At 42.2% G+C, this 13,075-nt stretch overlaps 1 protein-coding gene across 2 annotated transcripts; it reads left to right on the top strand.

Moving 5' to 3' along the window:
• Positions 1 to 215: 215 nt before the first annotated feature.
• Positions 216 to 12,055, top strand: lin52 (lin-52 DREAM MuvB core complex component). Of its 2 annotated transcripts, none has more exons than XM_062398115.1 (6): positions 216 to 300; positions 1,973 to 2,047; positions 2,133 to 2,170; positions 2,317 to 2,383; positions 2,561 to 2,644; positions 11,633 to 12,055. In XM_062398115.1, exons 1-6 carry the CDS (start codon positions 282 to 284, stop codon positions 11,686 to 11,688), a joined length of 339 nt encoding a protein of 112 aa, XP_062254099.1. In that variant the 5' UTR covers positions 216 to 281; the 3' UTR covers positions 11,689 to 12,055. The 2 variants fall into 2 exon arrangements, with proteins under 2 accessions (XP_062254099.1, XP_062254098.1); XM_062398114.1 differs by lacking the exon at positions 216 to 300 and adding an exon at positions 380 to 422.
• The last annotated feature ends 1,020 nt before the right edge of the window (positions 12,056 to 13,075 follow it).

Genomic DNA, 13,075 nt, shown 5'->3' with positions numbered 1-13,075 from the left:
TAGTATTATTATTGTTTATATTAGTGTCAATATTTAATATTCTAACCATTATTGAACCAGTGCAGCTTAACTGAGTACATAATTGTTTGGGGGGATGTACACAACGTACGTAAGTAACGTAAATAACGTGGGCTGTGACTGATTCACTAACGTAATTTTTCGAGCTCTCTTCACTTGACGTCAGGCCCCTGGTGGCGTACTTGTAAATTACACCGGGAACACGTCGAGTCCGAGTGCGGCCGGCGTGATTGGCTGTCGTCCGTCACGTGCGCATTCTGAAGATGGCGTCTCCAAATGGAGGTAAATTCTAATTCTCTTCGCCGCTGCGCTGTGTTTAAACCGTAATTTCGCCGCTATTCAGCGTTAACTGCGAGCCTCGCCTCCGCTGCTTCACATGTACACGGGGACGCGACAGGAAAAAAGTGTTTATCTTGTTTATTATCGTCTGCTGGTGTTTTAGTCGCTAGCTCACAGGAATCACAACAGTGAGGTTAGATTCACAGTAAACACACAGAGCTGCTGTTTGAGGCTCCATCACCTCTGTGTGTGTCTGTGTGTGTCTATGTGTGTCTGTGACAGATTCACAGTCGAGTCACAGCACCGACACACTTTACTGACCACTGTAGTTGTTGTTTTATGTCTCACGTCTCACCTCGGGCGTAACGTTGTATTCACAGCAGCTTGTACGCTGGTTAACAGTGAAGTGAACTGTCCACACTCAGTTCACACTTATACCTGCACACAAATATGTGCTGAACACAAAATATAGTTTAATATGAATGTTGTGCTCTAAGGGCCTCTTCTGATGTGTGTAATGTTCAGGTCTGTATGTTTCAGGGAAGCAACCAACCTCTGATTATCACTGAATAATCTGCCCATTGTTGTTGTTCTTGTTTACTATCCACAGCGAAGTGATGCTTTCTAATACTTCGGGACTTTTTGGCCAAATATTATGTTAAGATGAACATGTTCATATACTTAAATGTGATATTGTTATTTATTTTGAGTCTTAAGACAGTTTTTTTGCTTCTGAGTGAAGTTTGTGGTTTTAAACAAATCTGATGTAGATCAATTACTTCACATTATATTGATGAACATTCAGCTTTTATGGCTGTTGATATAAATTGTGGTGGTTTATTGATGTTATTTGCCAGCCCTACTTTCAGATGTTAAGATTACTACTAAAAACACAAAAAAAACTGCAGATCCCAGTGCAATGAATCCTTCAGATCTTTTTTTGCGACCAGCAGTCCAAAACCTATGATATTCAGTTTACCATAACACACAACAAGAAAGAGCATCAAATCGTCACATCTGAGAGCCTGGAAACAGCAAATGTTTCATGGAAAAATTAAATTCCTAAGAAAGCTGCTGATACAGCCGAATTGGGCCGTTAATCAACTGTAAACATGAAATATCATACAGCAACACAACACATGTAACGAGAATTGAAGTGTCCAAAACCTTATGTTGTCAGTTCATGCAGATTATTATCGGTGAGGGTTGTTGTAGCATCGTCACACTGTTCAAACCTTGCCTATAAAAAGCTGAACTCTACAGAAACAGAACAATGAATATGAAATATGATGTTAGCATGTGTCACTTTTAAAGCAGTTGAATAGATAATCACCTTTTTTAAACCTGCATATATAACATGAACTATAACCTTTGGCCAAAAAAAGGTTTAGCACTTTTTAAACACAATTTGCGATAGCACTAACTAATGCTTAACATATATACTTTCTTGTATAAGTATATTTGTTTAACTTGTGACATCTTTATTTGGCTAGTGCGGGAATTCACCCTAGACAGGTCATCAGTGTATTGCAGCATGGCAAACAGACAGGGACAAACATCTAAACTGATATTCACTAACGGTCAACTTTAAGTCTCCAGTCCAGCGGAACCAAAAACCTTCTTGGTGAACAGTGTTAACTGCTCCACCACTGCTCTGCCCTCAATGTGTTTTTAGGTGAGGACTTTGAGTCGTCTTTGCTGAGTTTTGAGAAGTTGGACAGAGCGTCACCAGACCTGTGGCCAGAACAGCGTAAGTTTACCCCCTTGTGTCATCACTTATTACGGTGTTATGTTTTCAAATGTTGTGTTTAATGATCCCGTCATTTCACACCCAGTGCCCGGCGTTGCTGAATTTGCTGCATCTTGTAAAAATGTGAGTTACAGTTGCCATATCTCGCGTTGATTTACAAACCAGATAATTCAATAGGCTAGACACACACACACTAATACTCTATAAGACTGCTGTGTAAATGTTTGGTGAGTTGTCTGCTGAGTCTGTTGCTGTGTCTTATGTTTCAGCCCATCACTAACTCACCTCCCAAGTGGATGGCTGAGCTAGAGAGTGAGGACATTGAGATGTTGAAAGGTGTGTACCTGTACTTTGTTTACAGATGTGTGGTTATTTTCACTGTACCTGTTAGTGTTAAAAACCGGATGATTGTAGTGAAACAGCATTCAGATATAATCCTGTCAAACGGGATAACATTTGGCTAAAACTAGTTTAAATATAGATTTTATTACTTGTCCTGTTCTGCCTCTGCAGAGCTGGGGAGTCTGACCACAGCTAACCTGATGGAGAAGGTCAAAGGACTTCAGAACCTGGCTTACCAGCTGGGCTTAGAGGAGTGTAAGTACACAAGCAACACACACACACAGAGCACAGAAAAGGCGTTTATAAAAGGCGTTTGGCTTGATCCAAATCTCGCAAGTTACCACTAGATGGTGCTCACATCCTTTCTGCATCTAGCAGGTGGATTTTCACTTTCACATTCAAAACCCAGACAGGTTCACTGCACAAACTTATGTGTTTCTTATGCAAAGGTCAAATGTAGAAAAATAACTTGCTAAACTGCAATTTAGAATCAGCTCTTCACTCCTGTCAAACAGTGTAAACAAAAGGACCTTGAGGTCTTAAAATAATGGATTTGGGTCAATCATGTTGAATTGGAAAAGGTAAGAAATGGGGTCATGCCCCGCAAGAGCCCACACAACAAGTGCTCGAGCATTTCATGGAGGCAAAACTCTAGATTTTAATCCAGTCCCCACTACCTCTATTGTTATAATCCTTGTGGAGTGTGGATTAGAGAGATGTAGATAAGTGCTCATATTTTCCAAAGAGAAAGATGGGTATTTATTTTTACAGTGAAAAAGCACACAAGCAGTGATGAATTGTGGTATAGGCACCCCCTTACTGTGAGTGGATGTATAAATAAATGAACATGTAGGTTAAATCAGTTAAATCCATGTGTATAAGGCAAAAGTGACCTGATGTAGAGACAGAGCAGTAGAAATAATGGAGTGTGTACTCCAACCCTTTTGGCTTATAACAAACTAACAGCTCATACTCATGAAGACGGAGTGTATTTATGAATCTAATTATGTCAAATGCATTTGGAGGGGTTTTGATAAAATTCGAGTGATGTAAAAGTAGAAACTTTTTAATTATCATAAAAAATCCTCCAGATTTTAGGCAAAGGAGTTGCACAAATATCTAAACAGACAAACTGCAGGAGTCAGAAAAGCTTAAATGCATATTAACAAGCTACAGGAAGCATCTATAGATTGTGTAGCATTTGTTGTATTTGCATAGACGTGAAGTCACAAGGTGATTTTGTTGGGAAAGGCTCTAATCTGCATGACTCTAAACCCAGAGAGGCATGTAATCTGGCTTGTATGAAAATCCTAGCTGTCATAGGTGTAGGACCGCAGGCTTTGCAATCATGTCGTGTACCTCGGGATGATGGGACACAATGATGGTTATTATTGGTGTCGGAATAGCCCTGTAATGGGTGCCTGTTTAATGCTCTCTGGTTTAATTTTCTCCTTTTCCTGGCTGTCATGGGAGGCCTTGTAAATCTCGGCTACTTTTTCATCATGTTTGTGCACTCTTCACTCCTCATAAACGAGACACCGCGGAGTCAGGGCAGAGGACGGGCAGGGTACAGGATTTACTGCCCCTCCCCCTTCAACATGTGGACCATTAAAGAGGGAGCTTGTTAATGGGCACAACACAATCAAGCTGGGAAAACTCATCCACCCGACTGCTGTGAGGACCTGAAATGGACATTTCAAAGAACATCATTCCCTGTGGCTGGAATCCATCAGAGCAGCACTGATGTTGGTTCCTGCTATTTCCTGCAGCTCATGCACTGTGCACATGTTGCTGCATGCTCGTGTTTGCACACATGTATTAACATAGATGTGAAGGGAGGATGTGACGCCCACTTCCCCTCCCCACCAGCAACCCCAATAATGTGGTGTGTGACGCTGGCCGGGTCTGGTCTGGTCCCACAGGGGCCTGACGCGTGCCTCTTCCTCCGGGCCCCAGCTGTTACTCCGCCCCATGATGAATGCCCCTGTCGTGGGCCGCTGAGCGCCGGCATCAAGCCTGGGGTCTCTGGGGAGAGCTGAAGACTCTGATAAGTGCTGTTATTGGAGGTAATTGAAAGCTGAGTGTTCCTCTGGGATTCAGTGGAGGGCCTCGGGTATAGAGACGGCTGGTAACATGTCTACTGGTGGTGGTGGTGGTGCTTTATCATACATGTAGGCTCAAGGTGACGTTAACATTTAACACTTGTCCCACTAGGATTCTCTTTTGATAAAGAAAGACTGTTGTTAATTTAGGCTTTACAGTGTCTGTAGTGTCGTCTTTACTGTATCTCGAGTTAGCTGCAGTCACCAATCGTAGAAAATTCAAAAACATTTACTCACAAGTGTGCTTAAGTTGTTGTAGGAAAGTGTATTTAATTGAGAGTTAAAGTGACCTATGTCTGCATCGGACAAACTAACTGGGTATTGATTAGGTTCTAAAGAGGATATGCACCATTGCTTAAAATTACATTCCATTATAGTCATGGGTGAGAGCATTTAACAGTACGAAAGCTGCCTCTCTGCAATGACTGTCTGATAAATATATTTGTGAGTGACATTCAAAACATAAAGTTAAAAAAAAAAAAATGACATGAACTGACCCCATTTGTCAAGACATGATGCAGAGTTAGTCTTTCACATAAGAAGAACATAGCAGAAGATTCTCTCAGTCAGACGTGTTCACAAGAATAGAAAAATCTGCAAAGAATTCAGTTGACAAGTGGCATATTGGTAGATCGGCAGGAGGCAGGACATGACGTAACATTCTGCTACAAAAATCACATATTAATATTTACATCTCATCGACACCAGAGACGGCCCATATATCAAAAAGCTCATGAATCTCATCTTTCCAAGTTGACAGCGTCCTCTAGGGCATCCATTTTTCATTCTGAAATGTTTGTATTCTTTTTGGGGTTATTTTTCAGTTTGCCAACTGTCGCATGTTAGAAATGTCATCAACATGCCCACTCACTCATGTTGGATCTTTGCACATTTTTCCAGAGGGCTGGCAGGAAAAACTCAGAGAAAGTCTGGAGCAACTGACTCAGACATTGGCTCTCTCACGTATACAGCCTCTGGATAACTTCAGGGGAAGATTCTGAGTTCAGTGCATGACTGAAGGTAGCTTTAGTTCGATTTTTCCATCTTAAGTGGTACCAATATATTGTTACACCAGAGTGTTATGTGTAATGTGTCACGTTTAAGACCAGGCAAAAACTTAATAGGCGATATCATCACATTATGATAACACAAAAACAGATATAAAACATTTTCACTCGACTACCCGTTGTCACCTCCATTGCACCACAGAGCCCTCTGTCCGTGATGCCACCCAGCTTAGACCCAGTCTGACCCTCTGTTGAATCCCCTCGTGTGAAGGTGAGGCTGAAGGTTGCCCTGCACTGACAGCTCCTAATGGGCCCTCATTCAACACCACCACCTCCTCCTCACCCTCAGGATCAATCTCCGGCCTATTAGAAGCATGCCGCTGCTGAATATGATTGCATTCACTGGGCCCCACTGGCTCTAATGTGCCTCCATCAATCCATCAGGACGGGCTGACCGCGGAGCGGGCGGTTATGAAGTGCCTGAGCTGACAGCCGCTGAATGAGGAACAGGGGATGCCTCCCCACCACTGCCGATACTACCCTTCCTCCTCCTCACCCTCTACTACTCCTCTGTGCTCGTCTTCTCACCTCTCCCCTGTGTCTCTGTGGGCTCGTAGCTGCGATGAATGTCAGTGTTGTGTATTTCCTTGTAAGAAAAGTGAGACAAGGAAAGAGGATGGCTCAGTTCAAAGGCTCAGGGTTTTGTTTCTCAATATTCAGTGACCTGGTGAGGTTAGTTCTTTCAAAGTGGCCTAGATTTTAATTTATTGGATGTGTTGATTGGTAATACCGCTGCTACTTATAGTCATTGTCTGTTGTTGAAAGAAATGTGAGTTACACCAAACGGGTTTTGTAGCAGCGTGACATGAAGTATCTCCTCCCTCGGTATAGCAGGTTGCAGCTGTATCTGACAGAGCCTGTCCACATCTTAACCAGGATCAGTGTCGGAGCAGTGTGAAAGAAGAGGGAGGCAGAGCTTAATACACACACACACACACACAAACACACACACAGTCATACACACACTCGAACACTGCTCCTTAGTTCTGCTCCCTGAGCAGATCGGAAATGACACCTCATTTCCATAAAGGCATTAGGAATTCATTGGATTTTCTTTCCCAGCTAATCATAGTCCGGGTGTAAAACCTTTTAGGATTTTTAATGAATGATTTTTGACTGATTGCCTATTAATAAGGACACCTCTTGAACAGCCATAGGCTGGGGCAGGGGATGGGAGGTGCAGATGTGTTTGTTTTTGTGTGTGTGTGTATATGTGTGTGGTGTGTCAACCAGGCGAAAATGCATTGGAGGAGCGGGAGGAAGAGGCGAGGAGGGATGGGCCCTCTCGGTTGGGACATAAAGAGGAACCAGTGGCTCCCCTGGGAAATCACAGCTCGTGTCTGCATCTTAAATATCCCTGTGAAGTATCAATAAGTGGGTAATTGAATTTTGAACACAAACATGAGCGTCAGGTGTATGTGTTGCAGGGCGGGGGTGTCTGGGTGTGGGAGGGGGGATGCGGATGCTGAATATGTGTCCCTCCAAGTGTTTCCTTGCGGGTGTGTTTGTTGTGTGCGTGTCATCTCCTCCGTGTCTCCCTCGTCCCTGGGGAGGAGAGCAGTGAAAGTGGATGTTAAATCCATTAAATAAAGCTTACAGCCCGTAATAGCTAAGCGGCACTCGGACATGGGCAGTGAGGGTCAGATAAGTCCTCTTAACTCTTAATGAAAGTGAATCGGGGCATTCGTGGCCAGGGGGCCAGGACTGCTGTTAACCCAGGTGCTCATCTATCTTTGGAGCTAACAGGGGTCCAGCCGCTCACTGGGAGCGTGCCGTCTCATGTGTGGGAGGGGAGGCGGGGGGGGGGGGGGGGCAGAGCGATGATTACTCTCATTTTATACACAGGGGAGTTGTGGGGTAGGGGCCTGGGGGCGGGTTGTGACAATGACACCTAGCTCACTCACCGTAAACGAGGGGAAAGTAAGATGTTACCTTCCTCTGCATTTACATTTCAGTCACCAGGGATTTGGCAAATGAAAATCATTTGCTGGCCTGGAGCTGAAAATAAAATCGCTGTAACATTAAGGGTTGCACCACAGAATATCCTGTAGTGTTGGCTTTAATTATAAAAATTCAAATAGGCTTGGGCTTTAGAGTGAGTTTTTCTTCGGGAAGTTCATCTCCATTGTTGCTGTTACAGCTTTGCAGCAGTAATCAAACGCGGATCTATATCCAGAGGATCAGTGGGCTGATGATGTGGGAGTGTGGGCTACAGGAGGCAGAGACCTTTAGCAGGCGGCTCCGCTGTTATCTACTCTATTGTGGCCTCTTTATCTGGACCATAATCCCTCAGCCTGACGATAACCTGATTAATTTCTAGTTCCTTTTTAGTTTCTTTTTATACTGTGTCTGTCTCTGCATGAAAAGGAAATGTCCTTAGATTAATAGGTGGAATACAAGCAGCACTGAATATCAGGTTAAGGTAAAAACCTAATATGCAGTACAATGTGGCTGTTTACTGACTGAACATGTTAGACAAAGATTGAATCTCACACCAGTCGCGGCTAAATGATAATAGGGTAGCAACAAATCAACAGGTTGAGGAAATGGCCCACAGAATCCATAAGGTGTCATTTAGTATGGATGGCAGCCGTAACAAGATGCTGATTAACTTAGTGCAAAATTAGTAATTGACCTTTCTAATCAACTAAACAAATCTCTAAGTCCCTCCTAATCAGTATTGATCTGCCATGTTGTATGACATATCGTGTGTGTGGGTGTGTGGGTGGGTAGGTGTGTGGTGGAGAGGGGGTGATTTAGAGGCTCTCTAAGCTAAGCTTGTTTGTTAACACAAAATTAATTATTGATAAATATAACTTACTAATAACACAGAAGTTACAATCACATTTAAAATCCTATTTTTATTCTCACAATATTTCTTCAGATTTTTTATTTTTATATTTTTAGGCATTTTTCACTGAAGACATTTAATGCGTCTCAGGTTTAAATGAATAAAAGCTAGATTTCAGTATCAGTGTCTCTCATGCTAACTCACTTTCACGCAGCCATTCATCCAACTATTTTGTGATTTTAAAAACAAATTTCCAACAAATTGTTAAATAATCATGCAATGATTTCCATCCAGTACCCTTATTAAAAAACATTAGGAGTTGGGTGCATCGAGAAAAGCGTTTGGTGGTAATAATTCTCCAAGTCAGCACCATTAAATTATTCAAGAGGATATGGTTTGCAATTCGATGATGTCATTAAAAGAGCGCCAGTCTAACGTCAAACAAAAACAATGTGGAAAATGTGATAGAAATATTTAGCTTCTGGGGTTTTTTGTGTTCATTTGAGGAAGGTCCCAGTCTCCTCTTCTATCCACACCAATCTGATGGTTTTGTCTTTAACATTCTCTAGAGCAGAAGCCTCAGTGACATTTAAGTCACGTGATTTACACATCACACCTGCTGAAGAACTTTTCGTTGCACTTGGACATTTTTACTTTTTACTTTTTGAATTCTTGGCTTTGACACTGAAACTGAAAATGCATAGAAAAACAGGGTGTGGCTTCCTGAGACACATGAAAAGAATAGTGCTGTTGTTGCCATTGAATCAAATGTCTGTGACTTTGGTTGTTGTTTCTCTTTCAGTGGTCCCACTACCTATGTACTATTTACCATGTCTGGCATATATGGTAACAACTTTCCTGATGTTTAACATTGGTTGGCCTCATCACCGAAATCAGACCCCACCCTCAACTTCCCAGTCACATCACTTTTCCATATATTTAGTATTTTGAGACATAATAAATTGATCATTGATTTATATTTAATTGGGTCTTTAATGAGATGATATCAGGTCTAAGAGTCTCTGTCTGAGTAGCGTGAGGCTGAACTGAGCCGTAATTAATGAAACGCTTGGTGGGCTGAGGGGTCTCAGGAGGAGAGGGCTGCGCCATCTTTGATCTGTTTTACAGTTTGGGCTCGTCAAGAGATGGAGGAAGAGATAACAAGAGAATCCAAGAAGGATGACATGTTTAAAATAAAAAATATGAACTGCTAGCTCATACTGTCGCTACTCTACCTGCTCCTAATAATGAAATGGCATCACGGCACTTGTGGTTTTAGGGTCATTTGAATTTAATTACTTTCTCTCGCATTATTTCAAGGGCTTCATTTCAATCTGACGCACCTGTGCATGTGCAGGGATCCCCTGATGACTTTGTTTAGCGTGATTTGAAGAGACAGCAAAGTGGAAAATGAATCCGTCCCATTCCAATTAGCATCATCTTTAACCTAATGACGGACACCTCAAGGTGACGTGGCCCCCACGCCCAGATGCACCATTATCATTCCACACTGTGCGACTCATCTAAATTACGAACTGACCCGGCTTTTTTCATTAGCTGCTGTGGGCAGGGGGAGGCGGGGCAGTCTCAGCAGTTGAGATCCTGATCACATTCTTCTTAGAGGCTTTGTTAGGTAGATGACTTTGATTCCCATTTGAAACCAGTCCTCACTCGGCTGCTCTGTTATATTCTTGTGGTGTACATGTTGGTTAAATTAAAGTTGCTGAGGTGATTCCAGCTTTGGTGCTGATGAAGACTATAGTGGAGCTGAGAGGCTGATCCTCTTCTTATCTTTAACAAAGAGCAATTACTGTACCTGGGAGGTGGCTCTCCAGGGTTTATGATGATACTGCAGGAAAGTCCCCACAGTCTCGATTGTGATATAACAGTTTGACTTTGACAGAAAAGCCTCAGAAATGATTTCATTCCCAGAGAAATCTTTTCATTTCTCAGCTTCACAAGGGGCCTTCTGCAGGGAGTTGGTATATAGTTCACACAGTTGTGCAACACCTAGTTGACTGAAACCCAACCAGACAAGTTGTCAACAAGGAATTACCTCTATGCTTTGTTTACACGTGTCAACAATCTAAACAATATATTTTATTGGCATCACAGATGTCAGCTGTGTGTGGCAAAATGAATAAAGTTGTGTCAAATTAGCTAAATCAAAGAAGTAACATTGTTATAAAGTAACATTAATTCAGAGGTTTTGAGATTTGGTCTCAAAGAAAAAATACGCATTTATATCAGAAACTGCACCAAATGTACATACTCATAAATACCAGTTCCCTGAATATGTCAGATTTTTTCATGAAGATCCATACATATGCTTTTGAGAAATTTGTGAAAATGTCCAAAAACATACTCTTTATCTCAAATTGTTTAAGACAGTGTTATACGAATTCCTGGATCTGCCCCCTCGTCCCATCCTCAATTTTTGAGGAAATCCGTTCAGCAGTTTTTTTTATAATCTTACTGAAAAATACTGACCGTATTGAAATTATATAAACATATATAAAATGATTATGTACGAATACTCAGCAGAAGACATTAATTAATAATTGCATGTTGAGGTTAATAGAGACATTTTGCTCCTTTTCTCTCATGACAAAGACACAAATCCCAGTTTAATGCAGTAGGTCCGGGTACTTGAGCTTCAATACTCAATACTGAGATACCAATCAAGCAAATCACAAGACTAGGTGGTAGCTATGTCTCTATTTTATGTTGTTTTCCATGTCGTGAATGAACAGATGTTTGGATAAATTACCTCCCAGCGTGAGGCTGCAGATATTAAATACATGCTTTGCATTACTAAACATTGGTTCAGACGTGGTTAGAGCTGCAGGCAGACTGCTTTGTTCTGGTTTTACCAACTTATTTGATCTGGAGTCTTATGATCATAATAATTAGAACTGGTATCAACTGGTATGTCCACCAAGGGCCAACAGTCACCTTAAATTCAATCAAGCCGCACCGGACTTCACACACCTAAATTAGCTGTTTTTTGTTACTCATCTACATCCAAGAATAATTTCAGCCAATTTCTTCTAAATTTGGAAACAACGCAAGGTTAAAGAAAGTGAAAAAAAGATTAGGAATCCGCTCCCGAAATCGAATCCACACAATTATTGAATGGGTTTTTTCCTGACCAGTACCCCATCCTTCCACCAAGTTGCATGGTAATCCGTCCAGTAGTTTCCAGTAGGGAATGATTAAGGGTCTCTTAACCTGTGCATCTCTTTATACTGACGATGTGATTTTGTGTATTCTTCTTTTCCAGCGAGGGAAATGACCAGGGGCAAGTTCCTGAACATCTTGGAGAGACCCAAGAAGTGACAAATCCTTCTTCCTCTTTGTTCTTCAAGTGATGGGACATTTGTGATTTCAAGCTGCATCCGATCTGTGTTTAGCGATATCATCTGACCATGTTCAGACCTCTACCAGAAAGACTCTCAGACAGTGAGCTGCAGCTAAATGCTGACGTCATCTCTCCATACTCCTCAGTTCACCTCCTCTATATAGATACCTTTCCTTTTAATGGAAACTTCAAATGATTTACTACCTTTCACAGAGCTTCTCTGTAGCTTGTAGACCTGTCTTGATCATATTTTCCCTATTTATTCTTTTTTCTATTTTAAGCATGATTTACAATTTTTTTTGCAATTTGTGAGGTTGTATGAATAAAGTTTTAACATGAAAAGAAGTTGGTTTACATAAGGTGACGGAAGCTTGCAGCCGAAGCACCTACTTTTGATAATGCAGCAGTTTTTGTGAGGCTAACTTGGAGCTTTAATTGGGGCCATACCTTCATGGCTGTGCCGCTCCGCAAAGAACAGCACCTCCCCGGCTGTGGACGTGGAAGGAGCCCCGACGTGGGAGTGCTCTCCTGACTACCAGGGCATGTTTTCCATTTAATCAGCATTAGAAGCAGGCTCCCACTACCTACACAAAACATTGCGTAAAAATAATATTGCTCATTGTCGTCGCCGTTAATGAGAGTTGACATAATTACTAGGACCATTTCTTTTCTAATTAGCACACTTCAGCATCGTCGGAGCTAGCGGCCGGGCAAAAAGGGAATCAGACAGGCATGCCGAATGGGAAACAAAAAGAAGTCCATCTGCCATAATTAGGTGGGACAATGCCTCGGACTGTTCTCGGCTGGAGATGTCGCTTAGGCTCTGGTCGCTCGCTCCCAACATGTTACACTTCTCCCCAGGCCTCTTAATAAGCCCCCCCGAGCGTCTTTCCGATTCACACGGACAGAGGCCGCCATTGCCCCGGTGGCTCCACCCCCTGCCTCTCACACGGACCCTGGCTCACCCCTCTGAAAAAAATATGGATTATTTACACAATTCCTCGGCTTTCAGAAACACCTACTGCCCCCGTGTGTGCTGGGACGGGGACAGAGGGTCTCGAACACAGCATGGACCATGGGGCCAGAAATCACCTTTAATAGGCTAACAGCTGCAGTCAGGACAGTGTGTAGGATAATCCAGCTGCACAGAGTTGAGCTATAGCCCAACAGAGGTGGCCTATGTACAAGGATATAGGCTGTAATGTTTTTATATAATGATGATAATAACGTTTCTGTTACACAATTATCACAAGTAACAAAATCCCCATATGTTAAGTGCCACTTTCTATTCAGCAACTTAATGCATAAATTCCCTCTTTTATCTTCTGGAAAGAAGTTCTCTGGGTGCTATTTAATGAAAAAAAC

The sequence above is a fragment of the Platichthys flesus genome, chromosome 10 (genome assembly GCF_949316205.1).
Source record: "Platichthys flesus chromosome 10, fPlaFle2.1, whole genome shotgun sequence".
In the NCBI taxonomy this organism is placed as follows: Eukaryota; Metazoa; Chordata; class Actinopteri; order Pleuronectiformes; family Pleuronectidae; genus Platichthys; species Platichthys flesus.
The sequence above is the reverse complement of the archived record's forward strand: the minus strand, read 5'-3'. Positions and strand labels throughout refer to the sequence as shown.

Excerpts from the sequence above, each read along its gene's own strand:
- lin52 (XM_062398114.1), top strand. The coding sequence starts at position 395 with ATGTACACGGGGACGCGACAGGAAAAAA. Across the intron at positions 423-1,972 it reads GGGGACGCGACAGGAAAAAA|GTGAGGACTTTGAGTCGTCT; the intron begins GTGTTTATCTTG and ends ATGTGTTTTTAG. Across the intron at positions 2,645-11,632 it reads CCAGCTGGGCTTAGAGGAGT|CGAGGGAAATGACCAGGGGC; the intron begins GTAAGTACACAA and ends CTTCTTTTCCAG.